The sequence below is a fragment of the Carlito syrichta genome, unplaced genomic scaffold, assembly GCF_000164805.1.
Source record: "Carlito syrichta isolate Samal-C Ts95f unplaced genomic scaffold, Tarsius_syrichta-2.0.1 Scaffold302532, whole genome shotgun sequence".
Lineage (NCBI taxonomy): Eukaryota > Metazoa > Chordata > Mammalia > Primates > Tarsiidae > Carlito > Carlito syrichta.
In genome coordinates this window covers 1-22,315 of record NW_007246628.1, presented here as the reverse complement: position 1 = coordinate 22,315, position 22,315 = coordinate 1, and the positions used below count along the sequence as shown (strand labels likewise).

The following is a 22,315-nucleotide window of genomic DNA, read 5'->3' as shown; positions in this document are numbered from 1 at the left end:
GGAGCACTTCTTCATTGTTGCTGGGAGTGCAAATTAGTACAATCTCTTTGGAAAGCAGTATACAGATTACTTAAAGAACTAAAAGTAGATCTATCATTTGATCCAGATTGAAAAGGAGAAAAAAAATCATAATTTACAAAAGAAAACCCAAAAGATTATCATAAGAGAATTCAATAATATTCCTCAGTATAGGATCAGCATACCCACAGCATTTCCTCATCAGCAACAAGCAATCTGAAGTATAATTCTAAGAAAGGCAACATATATAACTATCAAAAAAGTCTATTAAGGTACCTAAAAATTAATCCCTTTTTAAAAGCCTGCACAGCCGGGCTCAGTGGCTCAGCCTGTAATCTGGCGCCTTTGGGAGGCTAAGGTGAGTGGATTGCCTGAGCCCGCGGGTTCAAGACCCCCCTGGGCAACTTGGCGAGACCTCATCTCTATAATAAATCAAAAATTAGCCGGACGTGGTAGCGCGCGCCTGTAGTTCCAGTTACTTGGAAGGCTGAGGTGGAAGGATCGCCAGAGCCCAGAAGGTCGAGGCTGTGGTGGCCGGGAGCGGTCACTGCACTCTAGTCTGGGCAACAGAGTGAGACTCCAACTCAAAAAATAAAATAAAATAAAAGCCTGCACAGATAATCAATTTTATTTAAAATCCTAAAAAAGTCAATAAATAGAATTTATTAATAATAATTCTCCTCAAATAAATCCACTAATTCAAAGACATTTTTTAAAAAATGAGACTTGGCATAGTGGTTCATGCCTGTAATCCCAGCACTTTGAGGGTCGAAATAGGAGTGCTTTAGCTCAGGAGTTTGAGACCAGCCTAGGCAACACAGCAAGATCTCTTCTCTGCAAAAAAATAAGAAAAATCAGCCGGGCATGGTGGCATGCACCTGTATCACAGTTACTCAGGAGGCTGAGGCAGGAGATTCACCTGAGCTCAGGAGGTGAAGGCTGCAGTGAGCCATGGTGGTGTCACTGCACTCCAGGCAGGGCAACAGTGTGAGACTCCAACTCAACACACAAACAAAACAAAACAAAAATCCAACAGAACTCTTCATAGAATCTCATAAGCTAATCTTATAATTTGTAAGAATAATTGGTCAAGAGTAGGAATTCTGAATTTGAATGATAAAGAGAGAAGTCTTCTCAATACTTCTTCTAAAGTTAAAGCTACTAAAGCAGAGTCGAGCCAAAGGAACAGAGAGAGCTGGAAGAAATTATGTATTTAAGAGAAATGGTGTTACAAGTCAGCAGGCAAAGAGCAGCAATGACACTGGGACAACTGTTTACCCATATACCAAGGATATCTTTAGATTCCAACCTAACACTATGAACAAAAATAACTTGCAGGTGGATTAAAGGACTGAGGGATTAAAATAATTTAAAAACTTTTAGGAGAACAAACAATAATCTATCATCTTCTGAAAAAGACATAGAGAGTACAAATCAGACTTTCAAATTTGCCATTAAAAAAGCCAAAGCCCAAGAAAAGATATCTGCAACCCCGAAACAACCAGAACATCTAGCAAATGCTTCCAAGTCAGTAAGGAATTTTGGAGAGATTCCACAGCAAGAACAAGCAACTCAGAACAGAAGAAATCAGAATGAAAAATGCCACTAGATGAAATAGAATTAACCTCAGCAACCATCCAGAAAATAAAAATTGTAATAATAGTGAGGCATCATTTCACACCCATTCAAGTTGCAAAACAAATAACTCGGATTGTTCGAGGTATTGGTGAGGATACAGACACATGGGTGCTGTTATAAACAGTGGATATGTAAACTGATAGAACCATTTTGAGAGCAACTTGGCAACGAACAGTAAGAAGTGCCTTCCCAATGACCCAGCAAACCATTTCCACATGTCCACGCAGAAAAAGTCTTAAGGTCATGCACAAGAAGACGCGGGTAAGGATGCTTGTTATACATTGTTTCTAACAGCAAAAAAAATAGAAAGAACCTATGTCAGCAGAAAAAATGGGTTAAAAACTGGTTTAATACAATAAACAGATAAATCATGGCTAACTCATATTAGACAGTTACAGTGAATTTAATTCATCTACATATAAACAAAAAAATCGAAACATACTTTGGAGTAAAAAGAGTTACAAAATAATGCTAAGAGTTTGACAACATTTACATAAATTTCTAAACATACAACAATTGCATATATTGTTATGGATATACATAGGTAATAAAAGTACAACAGACTTTAGAATGATTCACAATTGTAGAAGAGTGGAAAAGGAAGGTGATGTGGGGTTTAGTCGTACCTGTAATGGTTTATTTAAAAGAAAAAGACAGATAAGGCAAAATGTTAAAATCTGTTTATCTTTGTGGTAGGTGGGCATATTATTTTCAGCAATTTTGAGTACATGTGAAGAAGTGTAAATAAATTGCTACTACATTCTCACTAAAAAGCATTTAGCAGATACTAAAAAAAAGGAATAGGAAAACAACTACCTATCATTCGTTCCTCTAACCACACAGAACTAGCTGTTGGTATTTTCTGTTTTTTCTTTACATATAAAATTAAACACGTAGTGTGAGAAATCTCGTACTTTGTTCTTAACATATCACAGTCATGTTTCCCTGTCATTATTTCAGACTTATAAAATCTGTACATACTCATGGTTACAAAAGATTTAAACCACTTAGGAGGGAATATAAATAAGAACCTTCATCCTACCCTAGATTCCACTCCTACTGCCAAGAGTTTCCTATTTACCAGGTACAGAAATCATGCTTTTAGGAATCATCACAGCCGGGCTCGGTGGCTCAGCCTGAATCCCAGCGCTTTGGGAGGCCGAGGTGAGCCGACTGCCTGAGTCCGCGGGTTCGAGACCCACCTGGGCAACTTGGCGAGACCTTATCTCTACAATAAATCAAAAAATTAGCTGGGCGTGGTAGTGCGTGCCTGTAGTTCCAGCTACTTGGAAGGCTGAGGCGGAAGGATCGCCAGAGCCCAGCAGGTCGAGGCTGTGGTGGCCGGAGCAGACACTGCACTCCAGTATGGGCAACAGAGTAAGACTCCAACTCAAAAAAAAAAGGAATCACCACACGGATTTCCACAGAGGCTGCACTAGTTTACACTCTCACCAACAGTGCAGAAGTGTTCCCTTTTCACCACATCCTCTCCATCATCTGTTATTTTTTGAGTTATTGATGATGGCCATTCTGACTGGAGTTAGGTGTTATCTCAGTGTAGCTTTCCATATGACCCTGCAATCCCCCTACTGGGAATGTATCTGGAAGAACTCAAATCGCCCTATAATAAAGATACCTGCACACGTATGTTTATCAAAGCATTGTTCACAATAGCAAGAACATGGAACCAACCATGCAGCCCATCCAAAGAGGACTGGATAAAAAAAGTGTGGTATATATACACGTGGAATATTATGCAGCAATAAAAAAGAACAAAATCATGAACTTTGCAGCAGCTTGGATGGAATTAGAGTCTATAATACTGAGTGGTCTTTCACAGAAACAAAGGTTTGAGTATCACATGCTCTCACTCATAAGTGGACCCTGAACATCTACCATAATACTATAGGAAAAGGATTGACAGTAGCCAGAAACTGTGGGGGAGGGCGGAGAGGTGGGATATCTTCCTGGGTAAGGGGGGACACACTTCATCAGCAGCGGTGCCTGCACAATGAATATTAGTATATCTAAGCCTGAATTGTACCCCACAATTTTAAAATAAAATCACTGAAATTAAAAAAAGAAAAAAGAAATCAAGCTTTCTACCAACTCACAGAGTGAAGTACCACTGTGGTGCCACTAGGTGGAGGCAGAGCTCGCAAAGTGTAATCTTTGGCAGTTTTTTTTTAGAGATAATACATTTGATCACAGAGTTTCCAGAACATAACATTAAATTTAAAATCAACTTGTAAGTTTCTCGAATTTAAAAATTCAAATTTCTCTACACCACAATCACTTAAAATGAGGATAATTGCTGACATTTGGTATAAGTGTTTTCTTTTAATGGACACATGGGTATCCATCCATACCCTTCAAGTGCTTTTTTTTAAAAAATGGAAATAAAAAAAACTTACTAATCTAGAGAATGTATCTTCATAAATAATTCTGATATTAAATATGGATGTTAAGAAAAAACTGTGACTTTAAAAAGCTACAGTATTCAAACAAAAGTATATACTTATAAGTCAGTATTGCATTTGGCAAACTTAAAGGCCTATATTTAAATAAACAAACAGAAACTTACAATATTCAGACTGCAGAGCTGACCCAGATCTAAATATAGCTCTGCAACCATTACTACTTTACAGAGTAGAGCAAGCGAAATGAATGAAGTCACACACTTTTAGCATTTGCTGCAATTACAATCTGTCCACTCACTCTCCTTGCATTATCTGTCTACCATTTAAACCAGAGGATTAAAACCACAGAAATAATACAAGAATATAGTCACTGACTAAGAATTAATTTGCAAATTGAGGACTTTATTTCATAAAATTGTTTTTAAAATTAGAACCCTTTCTAAATCATAACTTCAGGAACACTGCAACAATTAAATTTAAAAAGTCAAACTGGAAAACACTCATATGTCAATATTTAACTGATACCAAAGACTAGAATTTCCACATGAGTTTCAACCAACCAATGACTAAACTGTTTTTCATTCTTTGGAACCTTGTCTACACTGTCATAAGATTGGAAAAATGGATCAAGCAGGCAATAATAAGGGCACACAATTTAAAAAATAATTTCTAATACAAGAAAGATCCCATTTTAAATTCAAAACCTCTATAAACTCTGCAAAAAGTCAAAACTAAAATATTTAAATTTCATCATCCTATTGAAATGTATTCTCACAATGTAAACATTTTCAAAAAACACAGCAAAACAAATATAATCAAAATGTTAAAAAAAAAAATCTTCTTTGGGAGGAATTCCAGTTTCTAACAACAAAAATATGTACGTTTTTCTAAATATAAATACAGTTTTTAAAATTTTGTTTAAAGGTTAATTGATTCAGTACCTCTAAGTTCAGAAGGGTAATACCCTTTCAAAAAAAGGACAAAATTAGAAAAGCAAAATAAAATACTAAAAATAGGCCTAGTGGGATTGACAACTTAATTTTTTAAATTACAGATGGGCTTGAAGTCCACAGTTAGTTAAGAGCAGAGCTAGAATCCAAACCCATGATTCCAAGATCTTACCCTAATTTTTATTTCTGCTATAGAGTTAACTGCTATTTGAAAGGATGGTTTCCCTTAAAGTTCAGCACTTCATCTACCCACCTTGACTTGGCATTTATAATATGCTGCCTTTATCATAAATTATATTTTTACATGACTTCCCATTTCAATTTAATTCTAAGCAACAATTTGCTTAAAAAGTCTTATAGTGAACACTTACTATAATAAGATATATAACAATTGCTCAAATAAACATTTGATTGATTAAATTAATCAAGCATTCAGGTTTCTTAAAAGCATGTATATAAACATATAATAACTATACACGGGAAAAGCATATATATATATATATATATGCATTTCATATAGTATTCTCAAACAATAAATACCTATATTATTAATGACAAAAAGAGAAAATAAGAGATCGAGAAAACTTTCATCACAGATTTCAAAGTACATAATTCCTAAAAGGACATGGTAGAAAGTTACTTTACCAACTGTACCAACACTTTTTGTTGAGCTTACCAGGAAATTGTGACACTATTGGGGGTGTGTCTTCATCTAAGTCATCAACTCCTCCAGCAATTGGATAGGGTGGAATGGAGACTCTGGGCATCACCACCCAGCTGTGATCAGAATAAAGGGAAGAGGTCAGGCTGGGGAGTCCAGAGTTATGGGCTATCTGAAAGCCACAGATTTTCTCAATTTGTTGCCAGCGAAAAAGTCGTTCTCGTAAACAAGTTGTCAACTCAGAGAGAGCTTTCCTGGAAAAGTCAATAAAATAATTACTTATTGTATACCAAGAGGCTTTAATATGGCACTGCAAAAGGCAATACATGAACATATCATGGCAATTAACTAATTTCTTTTTTTTCAAATTTTTTTATTTTAAAGATGTGGGGTACAATTCAGGGTTAGATATACAAATGTTCATTATACACATACCCTTGTTGATAAGGTGTCCCCCCCTCCCCTGGCAGATTCCCACCAATTAACTAATTTCAAGAAAAAATTACCCACTCTTAGAATCAGTGAAAATTATGTATTTATATGATTAAATGGTAAATGTAAACATAAATTTCCTACAAATTATTCATTTCAACATGATAAACAATAGAGCAAAAAAACAGATAGCTGAAATAACATTCTTACTTTGCTTCCAGAATTTTGTGGTCTACTTCATCTAGGGAAGAGCTATGTGCAACATGCAGAGTTCCAAAAACCGTGCTTCTCTTCTTTTTAATTTTTTCTGCCTAGAAGCCAAAAAGGAGAAAGATAAGGTTAAATCTTTAAAAAAAAAAAAAATCCACATACACTAATAAAGTTTATTTTGGTTTTGAGTATATTCACAATCATAAAACCAGTTGAGAATTATTAGCCAAGATATCCCTGTTTTCCAAAAAGAAAACAGAAGAGGGAGAGAGCATGCTTTCCCTAAACCAATCAATATAATTCAAAACTACTCTGGAGAATTTTTCTCTTATTTCTATGGTTCAGAAAGACCTGAATTTTCTATTAAAACTAACACAAATATTAATTATATCCTACTGCAATGGAGGTGTTAGTGAGTGAAATGACTTTTTTGTTGTTGTTGCTAGAACTCAGATTAAGACTTATTCTTATCCCACAGAATTTATTAAGTGTCAAAATTAATTTCTAGTAACTACTAACCTGAATCAGATACGAAGCAGCAACCTAAAGGAGAAAAGCTCTGTATAAAACTTTTATGATAATGATAAATAACAATAATGTTTAAATGACACTAAGGTCATTTTGAATAGTATACACATCTCTAAATACAGTACATTCACTTCAAAGCCTAGGATTACAAGAGTCAATTTACATAGCAAGTTCTAATTCAAGAAAAGAAACTAGCAATATTATCTGAATAATAATATTCAGATCTTTTTATCCCAGTAAATTAATCCTTCTAGGAATGTAGCCTCATAAATTTAGTAAATTTTGAAATATAAATGAGTACCTCATCCTTAGCAATAGCTAATTGCATTTCAGCATTTTGCCTTTTAATATTGTAGTACTGTACTTCTACTTCATGTGTTAATTGAAGCCATTTCTGAAGTGCATCTGGAACAGACCAGCTACTTCTCAGTTCAAATTCTTTTTCAGCCTTTTTTAGAGCCATGCGAACCTAGACAAAAGCAGGGAGACAGGGAAGGAGAAAGGGATGAAGAAAGGATTAAAATATTTTTAAGTACCCAAACTAAAAAAAAAAAGAATTTTAACAATGCTCTTTGTAATCATCAATTAAGTCTAAATAACTTGAAGTTAAGTCTAAAGCTTCAAGCGCATCTTAAATCCAAAGTTGTGAAACCAGAGAGGGCAGAAAGGGCTTATATATATCTCTCTCTCTTAAGGTACAATGTTTAGTTTTTATATTTTATATTTCAGACTCACTGAAGGGAAAAAAATTCCAGGGCATAAACAAATTAAAACGGATAACACTCTTCTAAAAATGTATATTTTGTTTATGAAGTAGGATACAAAGAAGTATCTCAAATCAGGTGGATACCAGTTTACTACCCCTTCTGATGTTCCCAGGTCCTACTGTAGCTCCTTAACTGTATGCTCATTTTAAAAAAAGGAATTAGACCTTTTTTTCCTGCAGTTTTTCATTATGACTTCCTATGGCCAGTTATTTCTCACTGTTACAGGCATATCTACCTATTATAGCCTGTTTTGACCACTTCTGCTACTTAATTCATTGCTTCTATTATACCAGAAAGTATAATAAAAAGTAGGTAAATGAGCATTTACAAATCATGTATACATTTCAAGAAAACAGATTCTGAGTAAGAATCAACTTGATTTTTTCATGTGAAACTATGCAAAGTTTTCAGTGTAAAGATGTAGTATTTCTTCCACCTGTCTTTAAGGGAGTCAGACAACATACAGAGAAAAAACTAAAATGCTTAGTGTGTCAGGTGATAAAAAACATCTTGAGGAAATCCTCACTAAGAAAAGGACAGTGAAAACAGATAATCCATTCTTGGAATGATTTGCTTAAACACTAGCAATAACTTTTGGACTAAAGATGTGTAAAGAAACATTATGAAGTTTCTGGAAATGTGCACACACACTGAAGACCTTCGGACAAAGTGAGGAATGGACTATGGTGCATCCTGATTATAGAGTACCATAACTGCAGATTAGTTTTCCCTAAAGCTAATTAGGGTCAGTGAAACTCCATTCTCAAACTAAAAACCGAGAAGTATTTGATCTAAACAAACCCAGCTTATTTAAATAAACTTCATTGTGTGCCAGAAAAAAACTAAAAAGAGTACAATATGCAAAATTACAAATGAAAATTCACAGTGGGACACTAAGTAGTTGATTTCTCTTACACACACACTCTAGTACTCAATTTTTTAAAAAGAGACATTAAAGTAAAAGTGAGATAACACTTATTCACTGAAAACAAATTCCAAGCAATATTTGCTTGGCATGATTTATTGTGCAATGACTTGGGATAATACTGTGTTTAATAAGACGGCTTAGTAAACTATGTGTTATACCTGCTAGTCTCTCAGGAAGAGAGAACTGGAGCTCAGGTCCTGTGACACGCAGTTCTATGTAACAGCACAAAGTGCATATAAGTAAGCCCTTTTTCTCAGAAGATTTTAAAGTTAAAATTTCTATAAATTTTCATTTCAAGGAAGTATACAGAGAATATCAACAAATTTCACTCATGTTATTCTCTTCAATCATAAAGATTTTCCTTAATGTTAATTACATAAATCTGTTTTCCCTAGTAGAGCTCAACTAAAACACAGAAACTGCATATATATATATATTTGTGTGTGTGTGTGTGTGTGTGTGTGTGTGGCTGAACAATGTTTAGATTGATTGTCAAAGAATGTCTAAAACTTGTAAAAACTCTGAACTTCCAATAATGGCAATTGTTTATTTAACTGTTATTAATAAGATAACTGTTTTCTCTGCTACTTAACAGCTATTATTCATAAATTTATCATCTGACCTTAACTCCAACTCTTAGCTAAAATTACAACGTTATTTGTAGGGGAATGAACACAGCAAACATTGGGTAATTAACAGCTTTTGAAAATAATAAATTATTGTTTAAAAATGGGACAATTATTTATATAATTGTTTTACCTTAGGAATAAAACAGCAATAAGTAAAAATATGATGAAACAAAAAGAAGCAGTCTAAATATCTGAATACCTCACTTCTAGACCCAACTTTATTATTTATTACCTCTGTGACCTTCAGTAAGTTCCTTCCCTTCTGATGCTTACAGTCTCAGGTAGAATAGAAGTATTATCACTAGTCCCAGCTAAAGGCTTCTTGAGACTCTTTTAAAGAACAAAATAGACCAGGTGCGGTGGCTCAAGTCTGTAATCCCAGCACTTTGAGAGGCCGAGGAGAGAGGTCAGCCTGAGACTGTGGGTTCAAGACCAACCTGGGCAATATGGTGAGACCTCTTTTCTACAATAAATCAAAAAATTAGCTGGGTGTGGTAGTGCGTGCGTGCCTATAGTTCCGGCTATTTAGAAGGCTGAGGCGGAAGGATCGCTGGAGTCAAACAGGTCGACACTGGGGTGGCCATCAGCGTGCCACTGCACTCCAGCTTGGGAGACGGAGTGAGACTCCAACTAAAAAAATAACAATAACAACAACAACAAAAAGAACAAAATAATTTATGCGAATACTATTTAAAATCACCAAAAATATAAAGTAGTCACCCAAATCTTTGTCTTGGAGATAATAATACTATTCAAAATACATACCAGGTTTTTCTGTCTTCTAATTTTGAGAAGTTGATTATCCCTCAGACAAAATATAGTAATGCTTTGAACTATGAGGAATTCTGGACTATGTGACATTATGTGTAATTAATTTCCCAGTTAAACATTTCTATAAGCAAAGGTTTAGCAGAAGTACAGGAAAACACAGGTTTTGAAATATGACATGCAAAATCTTGTCTTTGCCATATAGTAGCTGTGTAACCTAAGGCAAGGTTCTTAACCACTCTGCACATATCACCTGTAAACAAGGATAAAATCTATGAATTGTGCATATTAAAATTTATGATCAATCCATTGGCAATGTGTCCAGCATATGCTTCCAACACATAGCATGCACAGAAAATTGTGTTTCTTATTAATATAATCATGTTGGACAGTTTTTTCTAAAATATCCATTTCCCTCCTTTAAACCATCTCTTATTGGCCCAGGATCTCATTAGATTATTATGTTAGTATTGGTACACCATATCATAGTAACTTTAAAGTCTACTAAGGCATGCATGGTCTCGGCTAAAACTTCAGATTAAAATGTTCACAATTCTTGGGTCCTTTTTTGATATTATGTTTCCACCTCACTGTGAAGTATTCTCTGTGAAATACTACCATCTGTTTATGTCTCTGTAGAAGAATTCCAAGCTACTGCTTTCTGATTTTTCTCTCTTATCTGCAAAGTTTAGAAAAACAGCTACAAAGTTTGTTAGTACTGTGAACAAGCTGAGAGTTAAATGTCTTGGTAGCAAAAGGCAGGACATTCTCAGAAGAGGAAAGGGCATAATATCTCATTCTAGGGCACAGTATAATTTTGGCTACGCATTTTTTGTCAGCTCCCTGATTCTTTATCACATTCTGTACTGATAAGATTTGTCAGGTAAATGGGGCACAACTGTAATATATGTCTAAGTTAATTTAAAAGAACAAACTCCTTACAGGGAAGAGATCCAAGAAACAGATGTCTGGGGTATGAGGAAAACAGTAGTTAACAGGAATAAAAGAGAGAGCTGTGTTCAGTCAGACAACCTCATAAAATGTCTTGAAGGCAACAGTAATGCATAGTACATATTTTCCCATGAGTTGAAATTAAAAATCATTCATCACTTAATTTCTATTTCTTATTTAACACTCAATTAAGAAGGCAGAGGGTATAAAACTAAGTGGGAGGCAGAATATCTGGGTTCTTGCACCTGCTTTACAACTCTCTAATTTTGATCAAGTTTTCCAATTCTCACTTTGTTCCTCACTTTCTTTATCAGTAAAGAAAGCATCACTGTCAGAAAGAGGGGCTGGGACCATGAAAGCAGAGATGGACTGACACTCTTTCAAGAAGAAGGAAGAGGCTGTGAGACAAGAAATGCAAGTGGCCTCTAGAAGTAGAAAAGGCAAGGAAATAGGTCCTCCCCCAAGCCTCCAGGAGGAACACAGCCCTGCCCACTCACTTTGACCTGCAAAACTGTACGATAATAAAGTTGTGTTTATTTAAGGCACTAAGTTTGTATTAATTTTTTTTACCACAGGAATTTCTCCTAGATCTTTACTCCCTCTGACGGGCAGTTGTGCAATGCTTGGATACCTACATTCCATCTTAACTAACTACGAGAAACACATATCAGAAAGGACATCTTTTAGACAGCTTCAGAATTTTTAGCAAATTGTATTCTAAAACCATTTAACACCATTCAGATGGATGTTTAATTAGAGATCTCTCACCTTTGCAGAGAAGTTCAAAATTAGATATACTTTATCTTACTAGGTTACAGTCAGAAACTCAAATTACAGATGTTAAATAAACACCTTAAATTTATTCAAGTCAATGAACATAGCAAGAGATAAGATTTCATGAATGAGTGAACATGATAGTAACTTCATCTTTCAGTTACTACGTTGTTATTCTGCTATATGGACTTTGATCAATACTAACAATATAAACAAATGATTCTTTTATTGACTGAGGAACAGTATACAATGGAACTGTATAAACAGGTTCTGGCTCCTCAGAGTGGCAATATAAATATCCTAACAAATAACTTTGCAAAATAAATACCTGTTCCAATTCCTGTTCTGCATACTGACGTCTACTTAGTTCACATTCAGCCCCCTCCCTTAGTTCTCTCAGCCGACACGCCTCCTCCTTTGCATAATTAATTTCATCCATCATTTTGCGTTCCAGATTTTGCTTTTCTACAGCAACATTTCTGTTTTCTTCTTGTGCCTTTTCAAGCCTTGTAGTACAAAAAAGATAAAAATTTCTCACAAAAGTTTCTAAAATGTGTTTTCTCACAAAAGAATAAATATTATGTCAAGCAATTAGATATATATTGCAATTCAATTAATAGCATTTTCCATTAGCTTAAATTTGGATAATAAAAATACCAAGCATTTTACTACAGAGCTATTTTGGTCACCTTAGGCTCAAAAGACAGGGAGAGCAGGGAAACACTCTTCCACAAAAAGACTTTTAAGAAATTCATAATTACTTAAATCAAGTTAAAAACAAAATTTAACTACACATACAATTCCACCTATATTTGGTTTTATTTCCACTGGTATTTTACTGATTTATTCCTAAGTACATACATTTATAATAAATCTTAATTATGAAAATATTATACTTTTCTAAAAATATGAAATCAAATGTGCATACATTTCAGAGGTATATAATAATTTAAAAATGTCTTTAGGCACATACTCATGTTACATTTTTACAAATTGTTTTTCCTACATAAATAACAAGAGTTATGATTTTTTTATTTACCTCTCTTGTAAGTCCATTAGACTTTGCTCTGCAGTTTGTAGACTCTCTAAGTCTTTCATCATTTTTGCAACATGTTCTTTTGATGTCTTATTCTGTGTATAAGCAAACCAGCACCCTCCAACACCAATTACTATAGAAACTGTGAGGATAAAATCCTTCATCCAATTATGAGGTGGGCCTATGAAAAGAAGTACTGATGATTAAATTAATCTTTAAATGGAATACAGCCTCAACACAAACAGGCACTTTTTAAAAGTAGTACTTGTCTAAAAAGTAAGCAAACTGAAGCTCTCCTTACTATATACAAGTTCTAGCCTTTTGTTTTTGTTTTTGTTTTTTAAAAGTCATATTTTATTTTTAATTAACACATAATAATTGTACATATTTATGGGGTTCAATGTGATGTTTTGATACAAGTATACATTGCATAATGATCACAATCAGGGCAATTAACAAATCCATCACCTCAAACATTTATCATTTCTTGTGTCAAAAACACTCAGAATCCTCTCTCTTTTAAAATTTTTTTCTAATTTTATTTTAGATTCAAGTGATAGCCTTTTAAAAATTCTTTCTTTAAATAATCTGTGTGCATATTATAACTATCTGATATAGTGGACCTATAAGAGGGCAGATATAAACCCATATGAACACACCATGCCCCTGCTGGTGGAAGTAGTAACCAAAGTTATAAGACCCTTGAAAAAGCAACAGCATCTCCAATCATGTGCTGTTAGACTTGTCCTCTGTAGGGTCATCATCCTAAGTCTTTCCTTTGGTCAAGTCGGGTAGCTGTCATGCTATTAAACACAAAACTAGAAACCCAATCGTTCACCAAAAAACACTTTCCTCCGGCATGTAGCATGTAACTGATTAGGTTATCAGTTGTTCTCAAGGCTGATGATATTCTCTCCCAGTAAAGATTTCACAATTTTTGGTTGTCACATCTGGGAAAAGTTGTAACTAGCATCTAGGGGTATAGGCCAGAAATATTGCTGAACATTCTACAGTGTACAAGACAACCTGTGCCCCTCTGCCAGTAACAAAAAGTTAGCCCAAAATGTGAACAGTGCTAAGGCTGAGAAACCCTGGGCTAAATGGTAATAAGTATTCCGTTTTAGGTAATTACTGGCCAGAGATGTGGGGGTTACTAGTGGGAAAGAGCAGGCCCTCCTTCCCTAACATGCCAGGATGGTATTAGCTCCCAGCATCGTATCCAGAGTAAAGAGTATGGAGCCAGGGTCTCCTGTCTTCAGTGACACAAAACAAAGAGATCACTACTCAAATTTTCGAATTTAGCTCTGCCTTCAACATATACTAATTTTCAGGGGGCTCTCTGGAAGGGAGACTCAATGATAGCTGATAAAATATCATGTATTGTTTTAAAGCTCCAAAGAGATATAGTGGAAAACTTCCTGAATGCCTGGGCCTCTAGTAGGAAGATATTTTGCAGTATTATGATATGAAAAGCTCTATAGAAATCCCAAGTTCCTATGCTGATAAGTCTAGGGTTCACTTATATTTGTGCAGTGTGATATGTAGCATATTTCCAAAGTGCCCACCCTTACCTATAGTGGAAGAAAGGTATTGCAGAAGGCTCAATCTAAAAGGATTTTTTTTTTTTTTTTTAATTTCTGCCTCAGACTAAGAGATCTGGCTCAGGTTCTACTTCAACTATAAGCCCTGGCTGAAACAATAAATAGATGGGCAAGTCCCAAACTCTATAATAAGTACCACAAACTGGAAAATACTTAAGTAAACACTGTTAAAACACATTTCTGTTCATTTGACAATGTTAGTTTTTATAAATCCAACACAGGTCTTCTGATTATAAGTCTCATTCACTCAAATAATAATTCTAAAACATAAAACTAAAAGATTTTTAAAGTTAAAATCTTAACTGGTTTATTAAGATACATATTTATAACCTTTTTTGAGACCAGTCTGATGATTTGATAATAATTTTTTGGTTTAGAGAGTGGTTTGTTCCCAGGTTAATAAAATATAAATATTACTGACCATGTTGTATATAGAGACAAATTCCATCCCTTTAATTCCTATTGTCACCAATCATTCATGTGAAAAAATTAGTCAAGATCTCACAAAAAATAATCCCCCAATTGATTCAGTTGAGAACTCAGGACAAGGAAAAGGTTAGAAGGGGGATCATCTCTATGGAACGCTCGGCATGTTAGTAGTGTTCTATTTCCTGGGGTTTGTAATTTCCACCAACAGTGCATTTCCACCAACTCTCATAAAGGGGAGTTCCAGCTGTTTCACCAGCTGCTCTTTTAGGTCGAGCCAAAACAGAACCACCAGTAAAGTCATGAAATCTATTCGACCAACTCTAACGACACTTTTTTAGCAGGACCATTTCCAAGATGGTATTACAGAAAACTGAAAATCTCCTAACTCTAAAAATTCAGGTAGAAGAAACATTCATTTCCTAATTAATAATCTGTGAAAGTCATTTTCCTTGTATTAAGTTTGTTATTTCTTTTTGGCTTCTAAAAAATAAGACATAATTCCTCTTTAAAGTGTACCCTTCAAACATTTTCTTCCAAGGCTTTCTGAAATTTGAAATTAAATGAAATAAACATATTAAACTTCTCTTCTGGGGAAGAAAGGCATTCCAGTCAAAGTAAAGAAAAACAAGGTTTATTTTCTTTACAAGTATTCTACATGACACTTTCTTAAAATGTTCCTCTTTAAAACAATCAAACAGTATTATCCTCCTTATGCTCCTGACAGGATAGTCTATTACTTTATAAAGCTGCAAGTTGCTCTATGGTTTTGAACTACATCTAAAAATCCTTTTTCTTGAAGATTAATGAAATCATTCAGATCTATTACTGCTATCTAAGATGCTTAGATAGCATTATTTTTAAAAAGATTCTTCAGTGAGTATCTTGTTATAATAACATCAACATTAAAACTGCTATAAAGATCCAAAGTTTTAAATCTAGAAATTCTAAATTATCAGCTAATCACAGACTTACAACTTGTTACATTAGTAACCAGCTTTGAAAATTTCACATTCCATGAAACAATGACAGAAAATCACATCTTATAAATGTTTTCTTTTAAGATAGTATTACATTTCTTTCTGGTCTCCTATCTTTCTTACTTTTTTCCTTCTTAAATAATACAGAGATGATCAGATTATTCTTTTGCATCACACTTGAGAGAGAATACTAACGTGTTAGAGGTCCAAACAAAACCACATCCAATGCCTTCAGCTGAAGTTTTTGTCTGTGACTCCGGTCACTGATTTTCAACTGGGAGATCATAAATGAAGTTTCATGCACTGCTATCCTGTTCATTTAAAAAATATAGATATGTTAAATGAAAATATTTCTAGGACATAAATTTAAATATTTGAGCAACACTTTACAATTATTGATGGTCACTGTTAGAGCTTATTTATGGCTATAACATAAGTCAGCGTATTTTATTACATGCTATTGTTATATAAGTAAATTTCCCAAAAGAAAACGTAAGAAAAATACTATATATCCAGGACAACATATAAACCAAAAAACCTTAATCCTATTTTAATGTTCTATCTTGTTTTAACTTAGTAACTTTATTTATGTGTTTGTTTGTTTGTTTGTTTGTTTGTTTATTAGAGTCTCACTCTGTCACCCAGGCTGAAGTGCAGTGGCACACTCACAGCCACCGCAGTCTCCACCTCCTGGGCTTAGGCGATCCTTCCACCCCAGCCTTTCAAGTAGCTGGAACTACAGGCGTGCACTACTATACCTGGCTTATTTTTTTTGACTTACTGTAGAGACAAGGTTTAAATGCTGCCTGGAGTGAAATACTTAACTTGTCTATGACTTGGTTTTTCTAACCTGTAAAACAGGAATGACAATATATACCTCATTTTGATCATGAGACTTAAGAAGGATAATATATGAGGGGGAACCCACCAAAAACCAAAATTATCTTTTGAAGGGTGAGCTCCTTATAATACACTTGGAATTTGTTCCTCCAGATCAAATGGTCAACCAAACTTTTTATTTGAAAGTTTTGAGAAGATTGTGTCACAATTTGTGGAAGAAACATCCAGAGTTGTGGCAAACAGGTAACTAGTCCTTACTCCACGACAATACCTGCCCACACCACTCTGAGTGTTCAGCAGTTTATGATCAAAAACAGCATGACCCCTAAGTTCCATTCTTCCTATTCACCTACTCTTGCCCCAAAGGACTTTTTTTGTTTCCCAAAATGAAAAAAGTCCTCAAAGGGAAGTGTTTTGCTGATGTGGAAGAGACGAAACAAAAAAAGGGAAGAAGCACTAAAAGACATCAAAATTGACAAGTTCAAAAACTGCTTTGGTCAGTGGAAAAAGTACCTTGATAGGTGTATTGCATCAAACGATGAGTACTTTGAAGGTGAGTGAAGTTTAAACATGTAAGAATATATACATACATTTTAAAAAATAAATTCTGGTGTTTTGAGGGTACACACCTTGCACAGTAATTCTATGTAATACACATTTTTTATGTGGTTGCTACATTTATTTTTTGCTTGATTAAACTTCATTTTTAAAATTCAGGCACGCAAAAGACATGGTGGCTCACACCCGTAATCTCAAATACTTTGTGCGGCCAAGGTGGGAGGACTGCTTGCCTTACTTTGTCTAGGCAACAAAGTAAGACCTTGTCTCTACGAAAAATAAACAAATTAGCTTGTAGCTCCAGTTATTTGAGAGGATGAAGTGGAAGAATCATTCTGACCCCAGGAAGTTGAGGCTGCAGTGAGCCCTGATTGTGCCTCTGCATTCCAGCCTGGGCAACAGAGTGAGACCCTGACTCAAAAATGAATAAGTAAAATAAAATAAAACTCAGGTATAACTCATGGACACCATAAGTATATGATTATTGTTGTCATTAAAAAAGAATAACAATTATGAAGGATTTGTACCAATAATCCACTCAAATAGGTATCTTCATGAAAATGGATCAGTATCAAATGAAAACTTTTTTCTTAGATTGGCCAAAAGTTGACCTTTGATACAATCTACAAATGATATAGGTGACCCACCCTTCTAATTCTTAAAATTACTTTCCTTGAAAATAAATCTTTTCAAGGGCCTGATTATTTACACAAGAAAATTTGACTGAAACTTAAAAATGGATACTTTAAAAACATTAAAGAACACACATGTTTATATTTCCTCTGTGGCCTCAGTCACAGGAGTAACTTGTAGATTCAGCATTGAAAATGAATGGAAGAATACTTTTAGATAAAGACTCACCTGGGAAGTGTTGTTCCTTTGACATTATTGTCTCTAAAATTCTTTTCATATTGGGGTAGTTCAACAAATTCTATTAACCACTGGAGGGTATCCTCAAGGGTCCAATTATGAACTACAGGAGATAAAAGAGGAATGTATATTTTAAACACCTGCTGTCATACTATCTGTATACTATAATTTCAGAGAAAATAAAAATGTTAGACTGAATTTTCAATTTAGTCAACAGTAAGTACTAAAATGGTATCTAGCACTCTGTGAGGAGAAGCTAAAAACAGTAAGAGACAAGCCTTCTATCTTTCAAGGCTTACAATCTAAAATAAAAGATAACAATAAAAACAATTGGGATAAATATTAGCATGATTAATTTTAAAATAAGCATCTACATTCAGTTTGTACAAGATGAAATAATCTGTCACTTCCCTGGTTATAGAAAATTTACCAGGCATATACTTGTTCATTCTTTCATCTAGCCATCCACTCACATATTGTAATACTGTAAACATTCTGAGTATCAGGTTCCATTCTAAGCACTGGACATATGGCAGTGAACAAGATGGATAAAGTCCTTGTCCTTATGGAACTTAAATTCCTTTGGGGTTCAGGAGAGGCAACTTATGGAAGAAGGAAGAAGATGGATGGAAATTTCAGATAAGATTAGCTATTAAGGAAGGAAAAATGTCAAGGTAAGCATCCCTGAGAAGTTGATGTCTAAATTTAAGACTAAAAGCTGCAAGGAGCCACATTGTGAAGCCACATTGTGGGAGAAAAATATCACCCCAAACAGGAGGAAAAGCTAGTATGAATGTCTTCAGATAGGAATAATCTGGGGGTGTTTGAGAGACAGGCAGAAAGTCAGAAAGGGACCAGATCATAAAAGACTTGCAAGAACTCTGGGTAGTTCTCTAATTTTAATTAAAAAAGGAGTGAAATCATCTGTTTTTAAAATATCACTCTTCAATGTGAGGAATGGATTGTACAGCATAAGCTAGTCTTATTCAAGGAGAAATAAGGAGAACATTCCTTACATAATTGTCTAGACAAGAGAGGCTTCTGTCTAGGACTATGGTGGTAGAAGACATACTAACAGGAGGTCAGATACAGAATATCTAAGGATAATGCTATTAAGATTAGCTGATGAAATGGATAGGAGTTGGTAGCTATAGGAAAGCCAAAAGTACAGAGGGTGCTGCCATTATCTGAGATAGGAAAGAATGGGAAGGAACAGATTAGGGGAAGCGAGTAGGGGCAAGTGATAGAGATCCAAAGTTCTGTTTTTAGACATGTTATGTTTGAAGTATGTTTGAAGTAGACATTTAAATGTAGATAATACCATAACAATGAGATACGCAAGTCTGGAGATTAGGAAAAAGTGAGGTTAGAAATAGAGATACTAATGGAGAGTCATCAGCATACAGATGATCTTTAGACTGAATGAGACTGACCAGAAAAAACAGCTATTAATAGATTCTAGGAGACTGGATCTAAATCAAGAAAAAGTAATAACTAACATCTCCTCCTGAACACATTAGGTCCTAACATAATTATCTCTATTTTGGAAATGAGAAACTAAATGTTAAAGAAACCAAGACAGTAAGCAGCAGGACTGGATTTGAACTCAGGCAAACTGACCACAGAATCTAACTTTACCCTATAAGGAAAGCAATAATAGTAAATAACAGTAAAGCTATAAACAAGCAGTTAAATACTGAAAGCAATTCAGAGGTTTCTGCTTATGAAGGGTAATGATGAGCTCATCCAAAGGAAAGGATGCCAGTGTGCTTGAAAAATGAGGAGTTCCATATTGTCTGCATTTAATTTGAGGGTTTGAGAAAACAAAGTGCTTACAGACCACAGAAGACAGAGGTCAAAGGAGAGTGGAAAAAACAAGTGAGCAATAAAAGCAGATCTGGGAATCCATCTGTGCGTAAATAAATCTGAAAAAAAACCTTTCTGATAAACCACACAAAATTATGAATTTATTATTTGCAAGCAAGCTAATCTGCCTTTTATTGTATTCCTTAGAGGAAAAACTTAAATAGATCACACACAACAAAAACCAAAAACTTCGTTTAAAACCCATACGTGGCCGTCTACAATTGTACACTGAGACAACGCTTTGACTACTCTTTAATGTGCTCTCCTTCGTGTGTTCCAACCATAAAGCCTGAACAAGAGCCTGAGGTTGCTGTATCCATTTAGACAAATAATTTAGGCTATCAGCCAAAGCTTCAGGCCCTGGGTGTTTTCCACTGAATTTAATACATTTAAAGTAGCCATTTTACTCAAGTTTCTTCCTAGTCAAAATGAACTGCATTGAGAACTGCCCTGTCTTGACTGCCAAGAAACCCACAGTGCAGCTGCACCTCACACACCCACACAAAATCCCAGCCAAGAAAACAAGATAAGATTCTCTCTGTCACTTCTATGACTGTTCAGCAGTTAAAGTCCCTGGTTCAAACACTCCGGCACATTAAAATATTCCCTCAATTCCAAATGAGCCAACATAGAAAGAAAGAAAAATCAAATGAAAAATAACATATATTTAAACTGCCCAAATCTTAGTGATATTCTACCTAGCAAATAAAAATTGTAGTGGTTTTCTTGACAGTGAATCTTTAAAACAACAAAATTCAAATATAGAACTGTTTATCTTGGGGGAGAGGTTCACTTCTCCTTTTGCTCGTTTCCTTGATAAACACCTTCATTTCTTTCTTTCTCTGCTTCCAGTACACTAGTTGTCTTTCAGTTCTTAGGACAAACCATACTGTGTCCTTCCTCAGGACCTTTGTACATACTGTTTCCTCACTATAAGACCCTTTTCTCTATACCTTGCCTCTTTTTTGCCTATTTATTTTCTTGAGTTGGAGTCTCACTGTCGCCCAGACTGGAGTGCAGAGGCCGCTTCCGGTCATGGCAGCCTCGATATGCTGGGTTCCGGCGATCCTTCCACCTCAGCCTTCCAAGTAGCTGGAACTACAGGTGCGCGCTACCACGCCCAGCTAATTTTTTTTAAATTTATTGTAGAGATGAGGTCTCGCCTGCCCAGAGGGGTCTTGAACCCACGGGCTCAGGCAATCCACTCACCTCAGCCTCCTTCATATCTCAGCTAAAACTTTAATTCTTCAAGTTAGCCTTTCCAAACACTGCTATATGATTAATTCCTCTGTACTTTTAATGCATAGTATATATTAATAATTATTCAGTTGTACGATTATTTCCTCAACATCCATTTACTCCACTAAAGTGCAAGTCTCTTGCTCACCACTCTAACTCTACTACTTGATATGCAGGTAGTGTTCAACGAATTATTTATTTGATACAGTTGAATAAAGCAGAACATGCTTAATTACAATCTATTTTTACATTTTAGTGAGGAGACCCAGATAAACAGAAATAGGGTTTTGTCTATATAATACATTATTGATGATAAAAGAAGTTATTCACTTAAGAATTATCTGGTACGTTACTACCAACTGCTCATCTTACAAACGCGGTTGCTAAATAGCAGTTCCACTAGAGAGTAATATATTTCCCAATATGCCGAGCTATGAAAATGCCAATTTCTACATTGTTAACTTCTACTGTTTCTGCTTACAATTGTGGCCAATGCTGGTGACTCAAAGTAATTTTGGTAATTTATTCCAAGACCATTAGAAAGAACTCCGGAAGGAAAAAAGATTTGACTGTAGTCCCTGCTGTACCACTGGTTCAGGGTAACATCACAGCCAGGCTATTTAACTATGGCGCAGGTTCTTGTTTTCTTATTAATAAGTCATATGTGTATATATTTTGGGGATACAGGTGATACTTTGATACATGTATACAAGTGTGATTATCAAATCAGAGTAACTGGGATATCTATCCCCTCCAACATTTATCTTTTCTTTGTGTTGGGACAATTACAATTCTTCTCTTCTAGCTATTTTGAAACACACAGTAAATTACTAAGAACTATTATTTCTGTATTGCTCTATTCAATACAAGAACTTATTCCTTCTATCAAATTGTATTGTTGCACCCATTAACCATATTCTCTTCATCCCCCCACTCTCTTTCCTTCTCAGTCTCTGGTAACCATCATTCTACTCTCTACCTCCATGAAAGAAAGCTACTCTCTTAGCTTCCAAATGAGTAAAAACATGCAGTATTTGTCTTTCTGTGCCTGGCGTATCTCACTTAACATAACAACCTTTAGTTCCATCCATGTAGCTGGAAATGACAGGAACGTATGTTCTTGGTGCCTTTGTTAGAGTCTATAATACTCAGTGATCTATCACAGAAACAAACAACCGAGTACCACATGTTCTCACTCATAAGTAGACCCTGAACATTTACTTTG

General features: G+C 35.0%; 1 protein-coding gene across 1 annotated transcript in view; it reads right to left on the bottom strand.

The window, feature by feature from the left end:
• The window catches only part of STIM2 (stromal interaction molecule 2), a gene marked incomplete at its 5' end in the record, with an annotated part of 31,254 nt that extends 13,166 nt beyond the window's left edge, over positions 1-18,088 (bottom strand). The window contains 8 exons of the mRNA XM_008056806.1: positions 5,703-5,941; positions 6,330-6,430; positions 6,849-6,872; positions 7,159-7,326; positions 12,003-12,180; positions 12,714-12,891; positions 15,913-16,028; positions 17,977-18,088. Of these exons, the coding sequence (XP_008054997.1) occupies positions 5,703-5,941; positions 6,330-6,430; positions 6,849-6,872; positions 7,159-7,326; positions 12,003-12,180; positions 12,714-12,891; positions 15,913-16,028; positions 17,977-18,088 (1,116 nt within the window). The remainder of the gene's footprint in view (positions 1-5,702; positions 5,942-6,329; positions 6,431-6,848; positions 6,873-7,158; positions 7,327-12,002; positions 12,181-12,713; positions 12,892-15,912; positions 16,029-17,976) is intronic.
• Positions 18,089-22,315: the final 4,227 nt, after the last annotated feature.